The sequence below is a fragment of the Castanea sativa genome, chromosome 2 (genome assembly GCF_040712315.1).
Source record: "Castanea sativa cultivar Marrone di Chiusa Pesio chromosome 2, ASM4071231v1".
Lineage (NCBI taxonomy): Eukaryota > Viridiplantae > Streptophyta > Magnoliopsida > Fagales > Fagaceae > Castanea > Castanea sativa.
The window spans coordinates 8,727,805-8,745,800 of NC_134014.1; the positions used below are offsets into that span (position 1 = coordinate 8,727,805).

The following is a 17,996-nucleotide window of genomic DNA, read 5'->3' on the forward strand; positions in this document are numbered from 1 at the left end:
CTTGACATCAATTGTATTTTTATTTTTGATTTATTAGCTATGAAATAAAAACCAAGCGGTGTTGTTTCTCAAAAGAAAAAAAAAATATTTTACTAAAATTATACTTATGAACAAATGGAAATAGCTTTATTCGTATAAATATTTAAATTATTGATTTTATTTATCAATAGTACGTATCACCTAGGGAAAAATAATAAAACGTTATATTGGAGGGGGGGCTAATACTAATACCATCCTCTTCTAAGACCCTAGGAAAAAATCAATGATAGAAGAGATGAGGATCTTTCTTGCACAAATACACAGAATAGCTCATTTAGTTATATTTTAGGCAACAAAATTTTCTTTCCTAAATGCATGAGCTAATCATTAAAGGATTTAGACATAGTCTTAGCAATAATAATAGACCAATGAGAAGAAGTCACAAAGTTTTGAAGTTGTTGGACCACGTTTAGGGGGCGTCTTCTTCACAAATTACATGTGTGATAACCAATTCTGTTGTCTTCTCTGCTACTCATGATTTCTTTAAAAAAAATTGATTTATAGTGTAAATTATCAAAATGTTACATTACCTATTAATATAAATAGAGCAAGACTTAGATACAGTACTTAGGTGCTGTTCTTTAAGTTCTCCTCTTAAGATTTTGTCTTGTAAATTTTTTTTCATAAATAGAAGTGTATTTTTTGGTTGAGTAGCCACATAGCAGAATCTTAAAAGGAGAACCTAAGGAACAACACCTAAAGTACTGTACCTAAGTTTTGTTCATATAAATATATACGATAATTATTCAATTTGCACTAACAATGACAAACACCAGAAAAACTGATTTTATAGTTTATAGAATGAAGTTGGTTCAAAAAAAAATTTGAAATGTTAAAAATTATTAACATTTATGAAATAAATTATCTTTCCCATTATATGGCTTGATATTTCTTGAAAAATATTCTAAACATCCCTATAATTAAAAAAAAAAAAAAAACCTAAGTAATAAAGAAAGTTGAGGACCTACTATATACTATTTTATTGAAAGTATTGGAATATTTAAATCCAATGACACTCTCATCATGTGCATGTCATGAGCTTTCGTTGTAACTCTTGAATATGATATATTTGATATTTCTAAACAAAAGTACTAAATCTATTTTAAAAAAACAACATATACAAACTTATTTTTCAAAAGCAATATAGAAATAGGTATAGTCATAAATTGTATGATATTTCAATAAATTTGGTCATTCTAACACATACAATGCTTTTTTTTTCTTTTTTCTTTTTAGTTCATAGAGCTATAGCATCATAGTAATTTAGAATTTAGAATCTTTCAAAATAAGACTATTGATTTGTTTGGATATCCGACAAAAATGAAAAAAAAAAAAAAACAATTTTCAAATTTTGTATTTTTTTGGTTTTTTAGTATGCAACATTACAACTTTTGAACGTAGTTGTGCTTGCAACCCAAGAGTTTATTTGTTTTCACATGATTAGGTTGAGCAACTTTACTTGTTTGATTTTGACCAACGACTAAGATGGTAGCCAACCATTATAGAATTTAATAGACATAAAAATTTGAATGACAAGTGACCGAGACTAAAAAAACTTAACAGTCGCAATATTACCTTCACCATTGTATTAGAAAAAGTAAGTGAAACAACTGTAGTTTAGTAATTGAAGTCACTCTAATTTAAGATTGGTTTGGTAAACATGTTCATGAGTATGATATATCAATGCACTTTTTTTTTTCTTTTTTAAATACTAAATATATATATATATATATATATATATATATATATATATATATAAAATAGAGGGTTCAATAAAAAAATATAACAATAAAGAGAAATATATTCTTAGCCTTTACTTTGTTAAATCAAGATTTTGTCAACATCTTAGACATGCACCAACTATGAACTAGCAAAGCATGGAGAGCAATAGTCTTTTCTCCCTTAGAGACTTTGGACCCCACTTTTTTTGGGTGAGCCAACCAGAAACTGACACGTAAGCATCAAGCCTCTGGTTGCTCTCTTTTATTTTCTATATTTTTTTTTATCTCTAAGCAAATCATATAGCGCGTGACCACGTGCCAATAAATGAATCATAACTATATTCCCAACCGTATTGGAAAGAATGTGATTCCCACTCTCCGTAACGGCGCGTGAGAACACCATCTAGAAAGTCTAGGAAAAGAATCAACGGCTATTAGATAATTACATACGAAATGGACGGCTGAAATTCGTCACATGTCAGCATTGGATGTACAGAACCGAAGTAGGAAGAAAAAAAAGGGACTAGGTGTGGAGTAGGTGAGGAGTCCGGGAATTCATAATTGTGGTAAAACGAGTGACCGGGTGTAGCCGGTTGGTGGAGGGTGTGAATGGAGAGGGAGAGAACCGGTTGAAGAGGTCATCAGGTGGAAAGTGAATTTGTTTGACTTGGACAAGTTTTGGCCACAACCACAAGTGGCACTTTTTAAGATTTGCTACAATTGGTCTGTTTTTGGACTCAAGTTTCGACCCAAATGTCGGCCGAGTTTTTTTTTGTGGATTTCGTTTCGTTTGCGTTTTTTTTTTCTTCTCCCATTTTTTTTCAGGTTCAAAGAATTACCAAATAAAGCCACACGAGAAATTATTAAGTTCACTGAAGGAAGATTGAAGTAATCCTTTTTGGTCCTCCCAATTAAAAGGATTAATCTTAGTATCATATAAAATGTCACAATTTTCGTCACAACTGTTTTATGGGTCAAACTGTGATTGACTATTAGTTACTTTCACACGAATTTGTCACTTTATCTCTACTATTTGTAGTCTACCGCGTGAACAGTTATGACACAAATTGTGGCATTTTTTGTAATCTTATATTTTTTAAACTAAAAAAAGTTTTCACTTATGCAAATGTGATATCGTCTATTAATTTTTTATTTTTTATTTTTTATTTCTTATGTTGATTAAGAAGTTGATTCACACATTTATATAGGTGACATTTCATTAGTTGGGATGATTACTTCAACAATCCTTCCAATAGACCTACTAATTTCTCATAAATTAGGATAAGTCATATATGCTGCATCCAATATGGCAATATGTGCAGCATGTCTCTTATAGCATGTGGGTTCTATTGGTGTGTGGTACTCACATGTAATAAGAGACATGTAGCATACAACTGATGCCGTCTATTATTTTTTGTAAATTAGACCACTTATTTATCAATAAATGCATTTTCTTTGTAATAAAATATTACTTATTTATCAATTAACATGAATAAAGTAAAATTTTATAAAAATTAAAACATTATACCTATTATATTATTTTTTTTATCTTTATTATTATATTTATTATATTTTTTTAATAAAACAGTAGGAAAAAATAGCACAAAGATAGCACAAAGAAAAAATACACAAGAAAGCGATATTAGAAAAAGAAAAGAAGAGAGATAACATGAAAAGAACAAGAACAAAAGAACAAAAGGACAAAAACAAGAGAAAAAAATGAAAGAGAGAGATGACGTTGTCTAACATTAGAAAAAAAATGGGCAAATATGTAACTCAATCAACTACAGCTTTGTCATCTGTGTTTTCTCTCCAAATTGCAAATAAAAAATTTTGATGAGCTTGGGAGAAAATACTTGGATCCCACCATAATCCGTCTAACTTTCCACTCCAATCAAACAAACCCATAATCCATTCTCTCTCCCCTATTTTCTATCATCACGGTTTCACCCCAACCAAATGGACATATAGGAGGGATAAGGAGGATGATAGAAAATGGGGAGATGATGAAAAAGTTACGGAATATAAAACATTTTATTTTTTCCTTGTGGTGTTTGGTTGGGGTTGTGGAAAATTGGAGAAATGAAAAACCATTTTGTTTAAATTAAGTAGAAAAATGAGAGGATGAAAACATAGTTTGTATAAATTTACTTTCTTATCCCTATTCGATAAAAAAAATAAAAAATAAATGAATGAATGAAAAAAAAAAAAAACCATAACAAATGGAGGAAAAAAAAAACCAAACATATGAGTAACGTGAACGACAAAAACTAAATAAGAAAGCAAACCAATGAAAGAAGAAGATAGGAAAATGACAAAAAAAGAATTGAACCAACTTAAACATTGGAGGGGGGAATTTTGGTCCAACACAACGTGTTTTTGGGTTCAATTTTTCTTTCTAGCCTTCTTCTCGATTTAGGGAGAAAACATTTTGGTAGGCTTGGTGAGAAAACACCCAGCCCTCACCAATTTTCCATTCTCCCATTCTCTCCAACCAAACATTTATAAAATAAAATTTTTCTCTATTCTAAAATCTCTACAACCAAATGGATCCTTAAAATTGTCACATAAACTTTGAAAGGCTTATATTTTTTTTTCACATCATCATAAGTCGCCAACTACCAAGTACCAACGGCCTCAAAATCTAATTGTGAAGGCGAGCCATGAGCTCTAATGAAACCAATTCCATTTTGACAAGGTTGACACCATCTACTGAAGACGCACTTGGTGGCATTGTTTGTTTGGAGAGTGTGGTTGTTTGGTAGGCCTTCCTAGATTTATGGTTCGGAGGTGAAAACCATGTAATCAAATGTTGGAATCCTTTAAGAGTGACCCTAAATTGCTAGCTAGAGATTTCAAACGTAAGACGTCATGAATTTTATAACGGTTTATGAATCACTTAGTTAATTACTTTGAATTTAGTTTCAGTTAAGTCAACTCAATAAAAAAATCTATTATCGTCAAATAAGAGTTGCGTATTTGAATCCCATCTCCATTAAAAAAATATTGATGTTTTAGATTAATATTTGAAAGCGTAGATATTATAAATTTTCATCATGTATATGTAACTATACCTACATACTCCTTCTAAAATTTACACACTAAGGTCCCATACACACCTACATACTCTTTTTAAAATTTACACACTTAGGTCCCACAGTTTGATCCTGGGCCACAACACATGGACATGGCCCATCCTATCTTTTTACTTATTAAAAAAAAAAAATCTTTTATTAAAATCAAAACTAGATTTCTATCGACTATTATTAATTTATTTAACTGCGATTGATAGCTTTCATTCCGTGAGATTTTGAATATTTATCCCAATTTTTTTTTCTCTTTTTAGTTGAAAAAATATTCATAAAAGAGAGAAACATGTAACCAAAATTCAAAATTGAAGATCTGGACCATAGGTGATAGTTCATTAGCAAAAAGTTTAGTGACACTGGGAAACGACGTCGTCTTCCGCGTCCCTACGGTTGTGCAGCGTCGAAAATCCTTTAAACCCTTTGCAATTTGACGCGAGGTTCTAGTCTTATCAGAAAGAACTTTCTACAGGTGCCTGATGGAGTTCAAGAATTCGCTGTAGCCACAGAAGGGCACAGGTGGTTTCTTTCTTTCTTTCTTTCTTTCTCACTCCTTAAATTTCAATATTCAGAACTCATGTTTTATCATTTTTGCAAAACCATTCTAATTGGTGGAAAACATATTATTATAGCTCAAACACCAATTCACAAACTGGGTTTTCTTCAAAACCCATCTTTATCTTTATCTTTGAAATGCAACTACATTTCGAGCGCTGCAAATCAACCACCATTTTCAGTCTCATACCTCATAAACACACGAGTTCTCACAAGAAGCTGCTCTATCAGCTCCCAGTTATGTTCATTTCGAATTCGAAACCCCAGAGAAAGTAGATTCTGTGGTTAACTTTTTCAAGAACCACGGGTTCTCTCAAACCCAGATCTCAAGCCTCGTCAGAAGACTCCCATAAGTGCCTTTATCTGTTCTTGATAAAACCCTATTGCCCAAAGTTGATTTCTTTTCCTCTAAAGGCATTCCAAGCCCTGACCTTGCAAAACTTTTTTCTGGGTCCCCTTTTCTTTTACAAACGAGCTTAGAGAAACAGATTTACTTTTGTTGGGATAAAATGAATTCACCGCTTGTAAATTAATTAATTATCTATTCTAATTAATTAGATTTAATTACATGTAATAACGTGGTAGGATAAATAAATCACTAATTATACTAAGTGTAGCAAAAAATAAGTTTGACAAAGGTAATTTGTTTACGAATGGAAAAATTCATTAAGACAAAATCTTATCGGGTATTTTTAAGATCATTATTCCCAAGAATTCACTATTATCGATTACAAGCAGTTATAAGTATAAGAAATCTTATCAAACCTTCTGGCCTATCCCGAAATACCAACTTACAATTGAACCTTTACTCCAATATTCAATTGGACTTGTATTATAGCGGCAATCTTTCTGTCCAATGCACGAATTTCAGTACGTGACTAACTAATGATGCACAGATCTCAGTACGTGACTAACTCTTTTACACGAATTTTAGTACGTGACTAACTCCACAGCAACCTTTTTATTGATGTAGTTGATTTACAACAACTTCAAATAGAAACACCAAAAAGATCTTCAATGATGGTGTGAGAGACTTTGCTTGATTATAGAACCCAAAGACATACATGAAACACAACAAGAACTCTTTCTTTTATAAGAGGAGGCTAGGGTTTCAAAAATAAAATCTTATGAAACTCTCTAGGGTTGAGTTTTTCTTTTTCTATTACCTCTAAATAGGAGCTTAAAAGGCTTTCCTATTCTTGGACTTTCCTAGTCTAATAAGGATTATGCAAACTCATAAACAAATAACCTTTGTTGAATAAAATGTTTCTAGCTATATTATGAATCCCGTAGTCTCGACAGATTCGGTATGTGTCGAGCTTCCGTCGAGCTTCCACTTTAAATCTCGATAGAAGTCCTTTTTGTCGACATTGTTGTCGAGCTTTAATGAATAGCTTTTGTCGAGATTGTTGTCGAGCTTTAATGAATAGCTTTTTCTTAACTTGTTTCTTGGTTAGATTTTCATGACTTTAACACTTGTTTTTTAAATTACTAAACCCATCCCAAATCTACCAAATTACAAGAAAAGAGCATTTTTTCAAAGAATTAGCCAATTACATAAAATATGTGCCTAACACCTTTGATTTCTTTAAAAATTTGCTTCAGTCTGAGGCTAAGGCCCTTGAAGCTATAAAACGATCTCCGAGTTTGCTTCAACGTAATATTGAAACTTGCATGGCACCCAATGTTAATATATTTTGAGAGAATAGAGTGCCTGAGCCGAATATTATTACTCTACTTCAAACGTAGCCAAGAGCATCCTTTATCAATCCAGTTCTGTTTAGAGAGTTAGTGGAGGAAATAAAGGAAATGGGATAATCCTTTGACAATGAAGTTTGCCAAGGCATTACATGTGTTGCAGGCTATGAGAAAATAGACATGGGAAAGGAAGGTCAGTGTTTATTAGAAATGGGGTTTGTCTGGGGATGATATATGTTTGGCAGTGTTTGAGGACAAGATTATGAGGGTAATGGATTTTCTTGTCAACAAGATGGGTATGGAGTCTTCCATCATAAACAAATACCCGGTACTTATCTCTCATAGATTGCAAAAGCGATTGATTCCTAGGGGTTTTGTTTTTCAAGTTTTGTTATCTAAAGGTTTGGTGAAGAAGGATGCTAAAATGCATTTATTGTTTGTGTGTCCTGAAAAAACATTTATGCAAAAGTTTGTTATGCCTCATAAGAGGATGCTTCTGAGTTGTTGATGCTATACAAGGAAAAATTGGATTCTTAAAGATTAGAAAAGACTGGACTTGTCAGATTACTTGCTTTAGTTGAGCTCCAAAATTGCAATTAATACACATTTTGTTTTTTGTTTTTTAATTTCTTATGTGAATTCTGTTTTATTTGTTGATCATTGAAGCTTGTGTTCCAGAACGTGATGCATAATCATCCGCTATGCTATTGTAATCTATTCTTGCTTTATATACAGTCATAATTCTGCAACTAGTTCCATTGCCGAACTTTTGTGACTAAAATATGATTTTACCTGTGGAAGTTTTGTCGTTGAGTTTGATTTCTATCATCTTGTCACAGGAAAGGAATTTAGCTCACTTATACAAGCTCTTTTTATGCAGTCGTATTATCTGATGGTGTTGTAGGGTTGGTGCATTCAACTATGAGATTGTGATATTGTTGGTTAAATTTGGTTCTATTAAGTATATATTGAAACTATGGTGAAGTCTCATATATTGTTTGCATTCTAATATACCTATAACTAGCAGCATTTCGTTTAATGTGTTTGTGAACAAATGCCCCCCCCCCGCATCTGCAGATTTGTTATGTTGTTTTGACTTGCAAAACTCTTATATGGTGCCTATCTTGAATGTTTCACTTGTTTAGATGGCTACAAGAAAGAGCAGTACAAAGCGCATGGATTTCTTTTGATATAGAGAAAAAAAAAATTTGCAAAAAGACTATCTTAATGGTTCGAGTCAAAGCCATGAAGTGGACAAATCCCACAATTGGCTTTCTTGGGGGTGAAAGTAAGTTGGTAACTTGGGAGTGGGTTTTGAATTTCTGGTTGCAAGTCACTAAATCTATCATGATGTCCATTGGGCCATCACAATTCACTTTGACTTTTAACTGGACAGTTGTTAATTACACTTCTTGCTAGAAATTGTGCAGTTAGACTTGTTGGCATTTGACACTTTGATTATTTGAACTCCATCTTTTATATACGGATAAATTTTATTATGAGTGTAAAATTCAGCACAAAATTTATATCCTCTTTGCAACAAAACTTTGTATTCTACTTGAAATGATGCATAATGTTGAGATCCTCTTTGCAACAAAACTTTGTGTTTTCCTTGAAATGGTGCATGATGCAACTCAAACATGCCAAGCTGCTTTGAAATAGTATAAAATAAATCAGTATGGGAGCTCTTAGTAGAGATTTTTGTGTGACTGCTATGGGAGTTGATCTTAGTTAGTGTAGGGTGTCGTGCAAGAGACCAAGCCCAATAGGAATAGGTATGGGTTGAAGCTCCAGCTCAATGCAATTTATTTGTAGAGGTGGGTTGTTAAGGTCAACCCTTCAAGCCTTAATTGGTGAATTTAAAGGAAAAACAATATATGAGACAAAAGTGAAGAAGAAAATAGTGGAAAGAACAAGTTATATTATTCAAGCTTTCTCCTCGGCCTGTCCAAGGAGCAAATGTTTTTATGATAGCAAGGCTTTTAGATTACACATTTCCCTATCCTTTTTTTTTTTTTTTAATCCCCATCTAGGAAGATCTTTCCTATTATATATAGCTGCAGGGATCGCATCCTTGCTTTACACTTGGAGGGTTGTTGATCCTTTTAAAGCTACTAGTCCTATCTTTGCTTTGCTGGTGGTGGTAGAGTAGGATGTAGGGTGTGGGGACACTGTTCAAGAGTCATTTTGCCATTAATGCGTGGCTAAGTTGGTGCAGGACATTAAATGTAGAGGTGGTGGATGCTTTATTTAGAAGCTTCCTCCTTACGTTGCTTCCACATCTCTACTTCCTTCCTCAGATTTCAATCACATACCCTTGCTAGTTTGTCTACAATCTCCCGAGAAATGTACATTCCTCAGGTTCCTCGGGCTGATTGACTTCCTTGGCTTCTCTGTTCAGATTATCCCTATTATGCTGAGCTTGCGATAATGAGTAGTTGGGCCCAATCGTTTCCTTGATCCAAACCCATTTAGGTAATATCCATTTTTCAGGCCTATCCCCCTATAGGTAGAATTTTAGAAAATTTTATCTACAAGTAATTGTAACAATAATATGTATTTTAGTAAAATTTTTGTTGACAATACATGCGTTTGACAAAGAATCAAGGTATTTTTTTTGGTTATAATTTTAATTATCATTTAATTCGTTATTTTCTCATCCAAAAAGAGAATGAAATTTTTGTATTTTGGGTAAAATAATATTTTAATCTCTAAACTTTAGCCAAAGTTTTTTTTAATCATTAAACTTTAAAAATTTCTTTTTTCATCATTAAACTTTGTAATTAGTTTTTTTTAATAGTTTAGAGATAAAATAAAGATGAAAAAAGTATTTTTTTTCAATAGTTTAAGGAAGAAAAAAAATATATCATTTAGAGTTTGATTAAGGACATAAATTAAAACATATTCAATTGGAGACGAAAGATGAATTTTTCAACAGTTTAGAGACAAAAAACAAAATTTTTAATATTTAAAAATGAAAAAAAAACCTTTAGTTAAGTTTAGAGACCAAAATAATATTTTATCCTTGAACTTTTGAAAGAAAATAAATATTCATGGAATGAAGACTACATAAAAATTGCTAGAAAAAAAAAAAATTTTAAACCATTTTTTTTTTAACAATGATATGTAACAAAAGTTAATGGAGTCAACCTTAAGTGAGTAAACTCAATAAAGTAACATTTTTTAAATCACGGATAAATAACATGAAATTGAGTCTATCCATAGTGTGTGTAAACAAAATAATTGAACCGGAGGTCTCTCTTGGTTTACTATCCTATGTAATAACTAGACTTGTTATATGTGTGTAGAGAGGGAAAATTCCCAACCTATCACAAGCTGACACCTCATACTACCAAAGTCCACAAAATACAACCAATTACAAAGCGCCACGTACTGCTGCTAGGTTTTGCCATCGCTATTCAGAAACCAATAGAAATTTGCCAAGTGTCATTGAAATAAAGGCATGAAACTGCATCAGCAGGTGTAAGCAATGACACAAGCAGCTCCGCACATGTAAGCGATGACACAGGCAGCCTCGCACGTGTAAGCAGTGACACAAGCACTCAGCACGTGTAAGCGATGACATAAGCGGACCAATCAAGCTGTGACAAGTGTCACCAATCAAACTCCGCCACGTGTCGCTCACCTACCCCTAAACTCCTATAAATAGAAGCCTTCCGAAGACATTTAGGAGGACACAGAACAGAGAGAAGGAAGAAGATAGCTTGAGTTCAGAAACCCAGAAGCTCTGCCAGGATCAAACCTCAAAGCCTCCAAGAAATTCAAGAACTTCAACCTCGAATACAAACAACATTCGAAGCAAAATCATCCAAACTACTCGTCCAGATCCCAAAGTTCACTGGAATCAAGCTCAAAAGCCTCCAGAAACCTCAACAAACCATAAATCAACGGAGCTCTACGGAATCAAGCCTCTAAAGCACCGAAGAACTTCCACCACAAACTTCAAACACGAAGAACACACGAAGAACACGAAGAACAAAGAATTTCTAACAAGCTTATAGCCAGAGATTCATTGTAATTCCGTTTCAAAGATCTTCGATCCATTCCTCAGCCAAATTGAAGAATATCTTATGTTCAAATCAAAATTACATTACCACAATTCCAATCAATAAATCTTTCAAGGAGATCAAATCAGAGAATCACTCCTTTGTAATTACAGAGAATTGTACCACACATTTATCAATACAAATTCGTATTTGTGAAACTATTTTACTTGTTTGATTTATTTCGAACTAAGGAATTTAGTCGTCTACAATGTGATTTACGCGTGCAATAATACTCTTATTTATTTATTTTTTGTTTAGTGTTATAATATTTAAAAAGTGATATATAAATAATTGTGATATATCCTATGTAAAAGTGAAAGAGGTCTCTCTTGGTTTACTATCCTATGTAAAAGTGATATATAAATAATTGTGTATTTTTTTAAATGAAAGAGGTAAAATAATGTAGAATAATATTTAAAAATGAGATATAGATAGTATCCTAATGGAGAAGGTAAAGGTAAAAATGTAAAATTTAGGGATATTAAATTATTCTTTTAACTAATTTGTATTTTTTAATTTAAAATTATTTAACTAAAAGATGGATATATTTTGGAGAGTTTAAGTATTTGTATGAGAATATTTTAATAAGAAAAATGTTGAGAACCAATAAAAAAATACTGTTATTAATAGTATAGATAATAAATAATAATAATAATAATAATAATAATAATAATGACAGGAATTGAAAAAATAAAGTAGAAAATTCAAAATTGTATTTAAAAAAACAAAAACCGGAGTGACAGATCCGTTAAAATTCCTCTGCAACCAGACGCGGGGGTTTTTTCTTCCTTCCCATTTCTACTGGCGGAGTTCAAAAATTCGCTGAAGTCACAGAAGATTTTGCCTCCTCGGAAGAATAGGTGAGTTCCTTCTCTCACTCTTTGAATTCAATTTTCAAAACCCATGTTTTATCATTTCTACAAAACCATTGTAAATGGTGGGAAACACATTAGTAGATCTCCACCACCAATAAATAAACTGGGTTTTCTTCAAAACCCATCTTTATCTTTATCTTTATCTTTGAAACACTACAGCTCGACCACTACAAAAAATCAACAACCATTTTCAGTCTCATACCTTATAAACACACTTGGGTTCTCACAAGAAGCTGCTGTATCAGCTTCCAGATATGTTCATTTCGAAACCCCAGAGAAAGCAGAATCTGTGGTTAGTTTTTTCAAGAACCATGGATTCTCTCAAACCCAGATCTCGAAACTCGTTAGAAGATTCCCATCAGTGCTATCATCTGATCCTGACAAAACCCTTTTGCCCAAAATTGAATTCTTTTCCTCTAAAGGCATTCCTAGCCCTGACCTCGCAAAAATATTCTCTGGGCACCCTTTTCTTTTTCAATCGAGCTTAGAGAAACAAATTATCCCTTCCTTTGATTTTTATAAAAACTTGCTTCAATCTGAGGCTAAGACCCTTGAAGCTATAAAACGATTTCCGGGTATTCTTCAACGAAATATTGAAACTTGTGTGGCACCCAATATTAATATATTTCGAGAGAATGGAGTGTCTGAGTCGAATATTATTACTCTACTTCAATGCCAGCCTAATGCATTTACCATCAACCCGGTTCGGTTTAGAGAGATTGTGGAGGAAGTAAAGGAAAGGGGATTCAATCCTTCAAGGCTGAAGTTTGCTCTGGCAGTATTTACATTGCGGGCTATGAGCAAATCAACATGGGAAAGGAAGGTCGATGTTTATAAGAAATGGGGTTGGTCTGAAGATGAGATTTCTTTGGCATTTAGAAGGCACCAGTGGTGTATGATGGCGTCTGAGGATAAGATTATGAGGGTAATGGATTTTTATGTCAACAATATGGGTATGGAGTCGTCCCTCCTTATCAAAAACCCTGAACTTGTTAATTTCAGCTTGGAAAAGCGATTGATTCCTAGGGGTTTGGTTTTTCAAGTTTTGCTATCAAAAGGTTTGGTGAAGAAGGATTTCAAAATGCACACATTGTTTAAGTGTCCTGAAAAGACATTTCTGCAGAAGTTTGTTATGCCTCATAAGGAGGAAGCTTCTGAGCTGTCAAAGTTATACAAGGAAAAATTGGCGTCTTCGAAATGAGAAGAGAATGGCCTTGTTGGATTACATGCTTAGTTGCTCTCCAAGATTACAATTAATCCATAACTACTTTTTTGTTTGTTTTTGTTAATTTAAATTTCTTATGTGAATTCTCTTTTATTTGTTGACCATTGAAGCATGAGTTTCAGAACGTGATGCATAGTGATCTGCTATGCTATTGCAATATATTCATGCCTTATTCATAGGCATTACTCTTCATCTAATTCAATTTCTGAACTTTTGTAACTAAAATATGATTTTATCTGTGGAACTTTTGTCACTGAAATTTTGATTTCTATCATCTTGTTGCCATAAGGAATGCATTTAATTGTGAGACTGATATTGTTGGTTCAATTTGGTTATATTGAGTATATGTTGAAACTATGGTGAGCTAGTGAAGTCTCAATGTCTCTTATATTGTGTGCATTTGGATATACCTATACCTAGCAGCACTCTGTTTAACATGCTTGTGAGCAAATTCTCTCAGGATTTGCAGAATTTTTATGGTGTTTTAATTTGCAGAGCTCTCACATGGTGCCTATCTTGAATGCATCACTTGTTCAGATGGCTACAAGAAAGAGCAGCACAAAGCGCACGGATTTCTTTTGTTATAGGGAAGAAAAAAATTGCAAAAATAATATCTTAGATTCTTAATGGTTTGAGTCAAAACCATGTCAGCCAAGTGGACAAATCTCACAATTAGCTTTCCTGGGGGTGAAAGTAAGTTGGGAGAGGGTTTTGAATTTCTGTTTGCATGTCATTAAATCTGTTGTGAGGCCTATTTGGGCCATGTTGTGCTATCACAACTAGCTTTGACTTTCAATTGGACAGTTGTTAGTTACACTTCTTACTAGGATTTCTGCAGTTAGGCTAGTTGACATTTGGTACTTTGTTTATTTGAACTTCATCTTTTACATACAGTTAAATCTTTTATATTCAGTTAAATTTTATTACTCAGTGAAAAATTCTGCAGCGAAATTGAGATCCTCTTTGCAACAAAACTGTGTCTTTTACTTGAAATGGTGCATAATGCAACTCAAACATGCCAACCTGCCTTGATCAACAAAAACAACAATAGAGCTTTAATCCCAAAATTTTTGGGGCTGATTATGGATTTTTGACAAATTAGTTAGGTTTAGCCACGTGTTCTTTTTCTCTGTTCTGTTGTATCTAAAGTCGTACTCTTCGTTGTTTCCCTAATTTACATGCCATTCTTTTTTATTACCTGTACTCATTTTATTTTTGGCATTTCTTTACCTTTTCGTATTTTTTATATTTTTCTCTCTCAACTTGGACCAAATTAATTTTTCTTACTCGTTCATTAATTACTCCTATTTGAACATGATCAAACCATCTTAAGCGACTTTCCCTTGTTTTCATCAATAGGGGCAACCCCTATCTTTAAGCGGATTTTCTTGTTTCGGATCCATCTTTTTCGTGAAGTTTCGTTTATTCATCTTTTCATTTTCATTTTAGCTACACTCATTTTATAAATATGCTGCCTTTGAATAGCTCAACATTTGGTAGCATACTCAATTTATAAATATTTGTATAACATTTGCATACAAATCTCCATTTCACGTGAGAGTGGGTTCCACACTTATGATGTATACCTTTATATGAAAAGGATATTGCATATGATTGTTACGCATAATAATAAATTGGACTTTGTTGGGGGTGGGTAGAAGGCTAGGTCAAGACAATGAAAAAAGAAGAAAAAGATGATGATGTTGGTTTTTAAAATAATTGGTTATGTTTTAAAAAATAAATAAATAAAGTTATAGTGTTTTGGTAGATGTATCAATAGTCTACTTGATAAAACCATGAGATGAAATTGAAAAAATCAACTTGTAAAATTTAGAGGGTGTCATTTATAGTTTTTATTTTATTTTAATATATATACTTGTTTTTTTTTTGTGTTTTTTAAAATTAATCCAATCTCTCTGTCTCATACACTCAAATCCATCAAATCCCAACCCCTAAAAAAAAACAATCGGCCACCCATTCAAGAAACCCCATCAAAAACTCTTTGCACCTCTTAATTATACTCAAAATAAGCTGATTAATATTTTGCTAAAAGTAATATAGCAAAAAAGGAAAAAAGAAAAAAAAAACTAAAAGCTAGCTTATAATTCAATCCCAAACAGACACTGATGTCACTCATGGTTATAAGCTATATTATATATATATATATATTACAAGTAAATAACTTTTTTTTTTTTTAAGTTTCACCAATCACAAAAATTCTTTAGGCCCCGCATGCTTTATTTCAATAATATATATTAGTCTCTCAAGTCTCAACATGTGCCCTTTCAGAATTTCTTATTTTTTAAAATAGAAAATATTTCTTAATTTTATGGAATTTGAATTTTTTTTTTTTACCTTTATATTATACAACATTTTATATTGAGAATGTTGTTTTCTTTTTTATGTGATTTTATGTGGGAACAAATTTTTTTGAGTAATTAAAATTTTTTCTGTTTATGCTTGTCTTTAATTTGGCCTAGTTGTTTTGCTAAATCATTGTCAATCAAAACTTTCTAATAGTTGAATAAGAAATTTGTTGTTCAATCCCTGCCTACACAAAAATTTGATTAATATCTTGATTTGATGAGAAAGAATAATCACCGAGTGCGGATGCAATAGTTTGTAAAACTCTCTCAAAATAATAATAGCAATGTTTTGAAAAAATTAAAAGAATAGAAACCTGTTATAAATAAATATAAAAAAATAAAGAAAAGAAAAAGGAAGAAAGAGAAAGCCGAGTGATAAATGATAAATCCATTAAACCCCTCTGTAACCAGACGCGAGGGTTTTTGTTTTCTTCCTTCCCAAATCCACCGGTGCCTGGTGGAGTCCAAAAATTCGCTGAAGTACAAGATTTTACCTCCGAAGAATAGGTTAGGTTCCTCTCTCACTCACTCCTTGAATTTTCAATCTTCTAAACCCATGTTTTATTATTTCTGCAAAACCATTCCAAATGGTAAACTCACCGTCAGAGCTCTACCACCAATTCACAGACTGGGTTTTGAACAAAACTCATCTTTATCTTTGAAATACATTTCAAGCACTACATCAAGCGAACAACCATTTGCTGTCTCATACCTCATAAAAACACTTGGGTTCTCACCAGAAGCTGCTCTATCAGCTTCCAAATATGTTCATTTCGAAACCCCAGAAAAAGCTGATATTGTGGTTAGTTTTTTTAAGAACCATGGGTTCTCTCAAACCCAGATCACAAACCTCGTTAGAAGACTCCCATCAGTGCTTGTATCTGATCCTGACAAAACCCTTTTGCCCAAAATTGATTTCTTTTCCTCTAAAGGCATTCCAAGCCCTGACCTTGCAAAACTGTTTTCTGGGTATCCTGCTCTTTTAAAAACAAGCTTAGAGAAACAGATTATCCCTTCTTTCGATTTCCTTAAAAAATTGCTTCAGTCTGAGGCTAAGACCATTGAATCAATAAAACGATTTATGGGTGTGCTAAAATGTAATGTTGAAACTCTTGTGGCACCAAATATTAATACATTGAGAGAGAATGGAGTGCCTGAGTCGAATATTGTCACTCTACTTCAAAACCAGCCTAGAGCATTCGTGGTCAATCCAGTTCGGTTTAGAGAGACTGTGGAGGAAGTAAAAGAAATGGGATTCAATCCTTCCAGGTGGAAGTTTGCTCTGGCAGTATTTGCATTGCGGGCTATGAGCAAATCAACATGGGAAAGAAAGGTTGATGTTTATAAGAAATGGGGTTTGTCTGAGAAGGATATTTTTTTGGCATTTGGAAGGCATCCGTGGTGTATGATGGCGTCTGAGGATAAGATTATGCAGGTAATGGATTTTCTTTTCAACAAGATGGGTATGGATTCTTCCCTCTTTGTCAAACGCCCAGGACTTGTTTCTTTGAGCTTGGAAAAGCGGTTGATTCCTAGGGGTTTTGTTTTTCAAGGTTTGTTATCAAAAGGTTTGGTGAAGAAGGACTTCAATATGTATCTGTTGTTTGAGTGTCCTGAAAGGACATTTGTGCAGAAGTATATTATGCCTCATAAGGAGGAAGCTTCTGAGCTGTTGAAGCTATACAAGGAAAAAATGGATTCTGCAAAATGAGAAGAGACTAACCTTGTTGGATTACTTACTTTAGTTGAGCTCCAAGATTGCAATTAATCCATTTTCTTTTTACTTGTAATATGAATTCTCTTTTATTTGTCTGACCATTGAAGCTTGAGTTCGAGAACGAGATGCATAATCATCTGCTATGCTATTGTGATCTGTTATTGCTTTATTCATGGGAATAACACTGCAACTAATTCTATTGCTGAACTTTTGTAACTAAAAATATGAATTATCTGTGGAGCTTTTGTCAGTGAATTTTTATTTCTTTCATTTTTTCCCCCATAAAAAGGCATCTATCTCCTTGAACATGATCTTTTTATGCAATCGTATTACTTGATGGTGTTGTAATGTTGGTGCATGCAACTGCAAGACAGATTTTGCTTGTTCAATTTAGTTATACTGAGTTTGTAATAAAACTATGGTGAAGTCTCAAGTCTTGTATATTGTGTGCATTCCAAATTACCTAGCTGCATTCTGCTTTAAATGTTTATGAGCAAAGTCTCTCAGGATTTACAGAGTTGTTACATTGTTTTGATTTTTAGAGCACTTACGGGGTGCCTATCTGTAATGCACTGCCTTTTCAGATGGCTACAAGAAAGAGCAGCACCAAGTGCACGGATTTCTTTTGTTATACAGAAGATTTTTTT

General features: G+C 33.0%; 2 protein-coding genes, 1 long non-coding RNA gene and 1 pseudogene across 3 annotated transcripts; all 4 read left to right on the forward strand.

Annotated features, from left to right (window-relative positions):
- Positions 1-6,874: 6,874 nt before the first annotated feature.
- LOC142624205 (uncharacterized) lies at positions 6,875-8,255 on the forward strand (annotated as a pseudogene).
- Positions 8,256-11,905: 3,650 nt separating this feature from the next.
- Positions 11,906-14,200, forward strand: LOC142623788 (uncharacterized). Its single transcript, XR_012842227.1, has 2 exons — positions 11,906-12,026; positions 13,762-14,200. It is a non-coding gene; the product is annotated as an uncharacterized LOC142623788 (long non-coding RNA).
- Positions 12,020-13,463, forward strand: LOC142623787 (uncharacterized). Its single transcript, XM_075797246.1, has one exon. It carries the CDS (start codon positions 12,070-12,072, stop codon positions 13,240-13,242), a length of 1,173 nt encoding a protein of 390 aa, XP_075653361.1. The 5' UTR covers positions 12,020-12,069; the 3' UTR covers positions 13,243-13,463.
- Positions 14,201-16,005: 1,805 nt separating the features above from the next.
- LOC142624004 (uncharacterized) lies at positions 16,006-17,604 on the forward strand. The gene has a single exon (XM_075797498.1). The coding sequence runs from the start codon at positions 16,012-16,014 to the stop codon at positions 17,341-17,343; it is 1,332 nt and encodes a 443-aa protein (XP_075653613.1). The 5' UTR covers positions 16,006-16,011; the 3' UTR covers positions 17,344-17,604.
- Positions 17,605-17,996: the final 392 nt, after the last annotated feature.

Excerpts from the sequence above, each read along its gene's own strand:
- LOC142623787 (XM_075797246.1), top strand. The coding sequence starts at position 12,070 with ATGTTTTATCATTTCTACAAAACCATTGTAAATGGTGGGAAACACATT.
- LOC142624004 (XM_075797498.1), top strand. The coding sequence starts at position 16,012 with ATGATAAATCCATTAAACCCCTCTGTAACCAGACGCGAGGGTTTTTGT.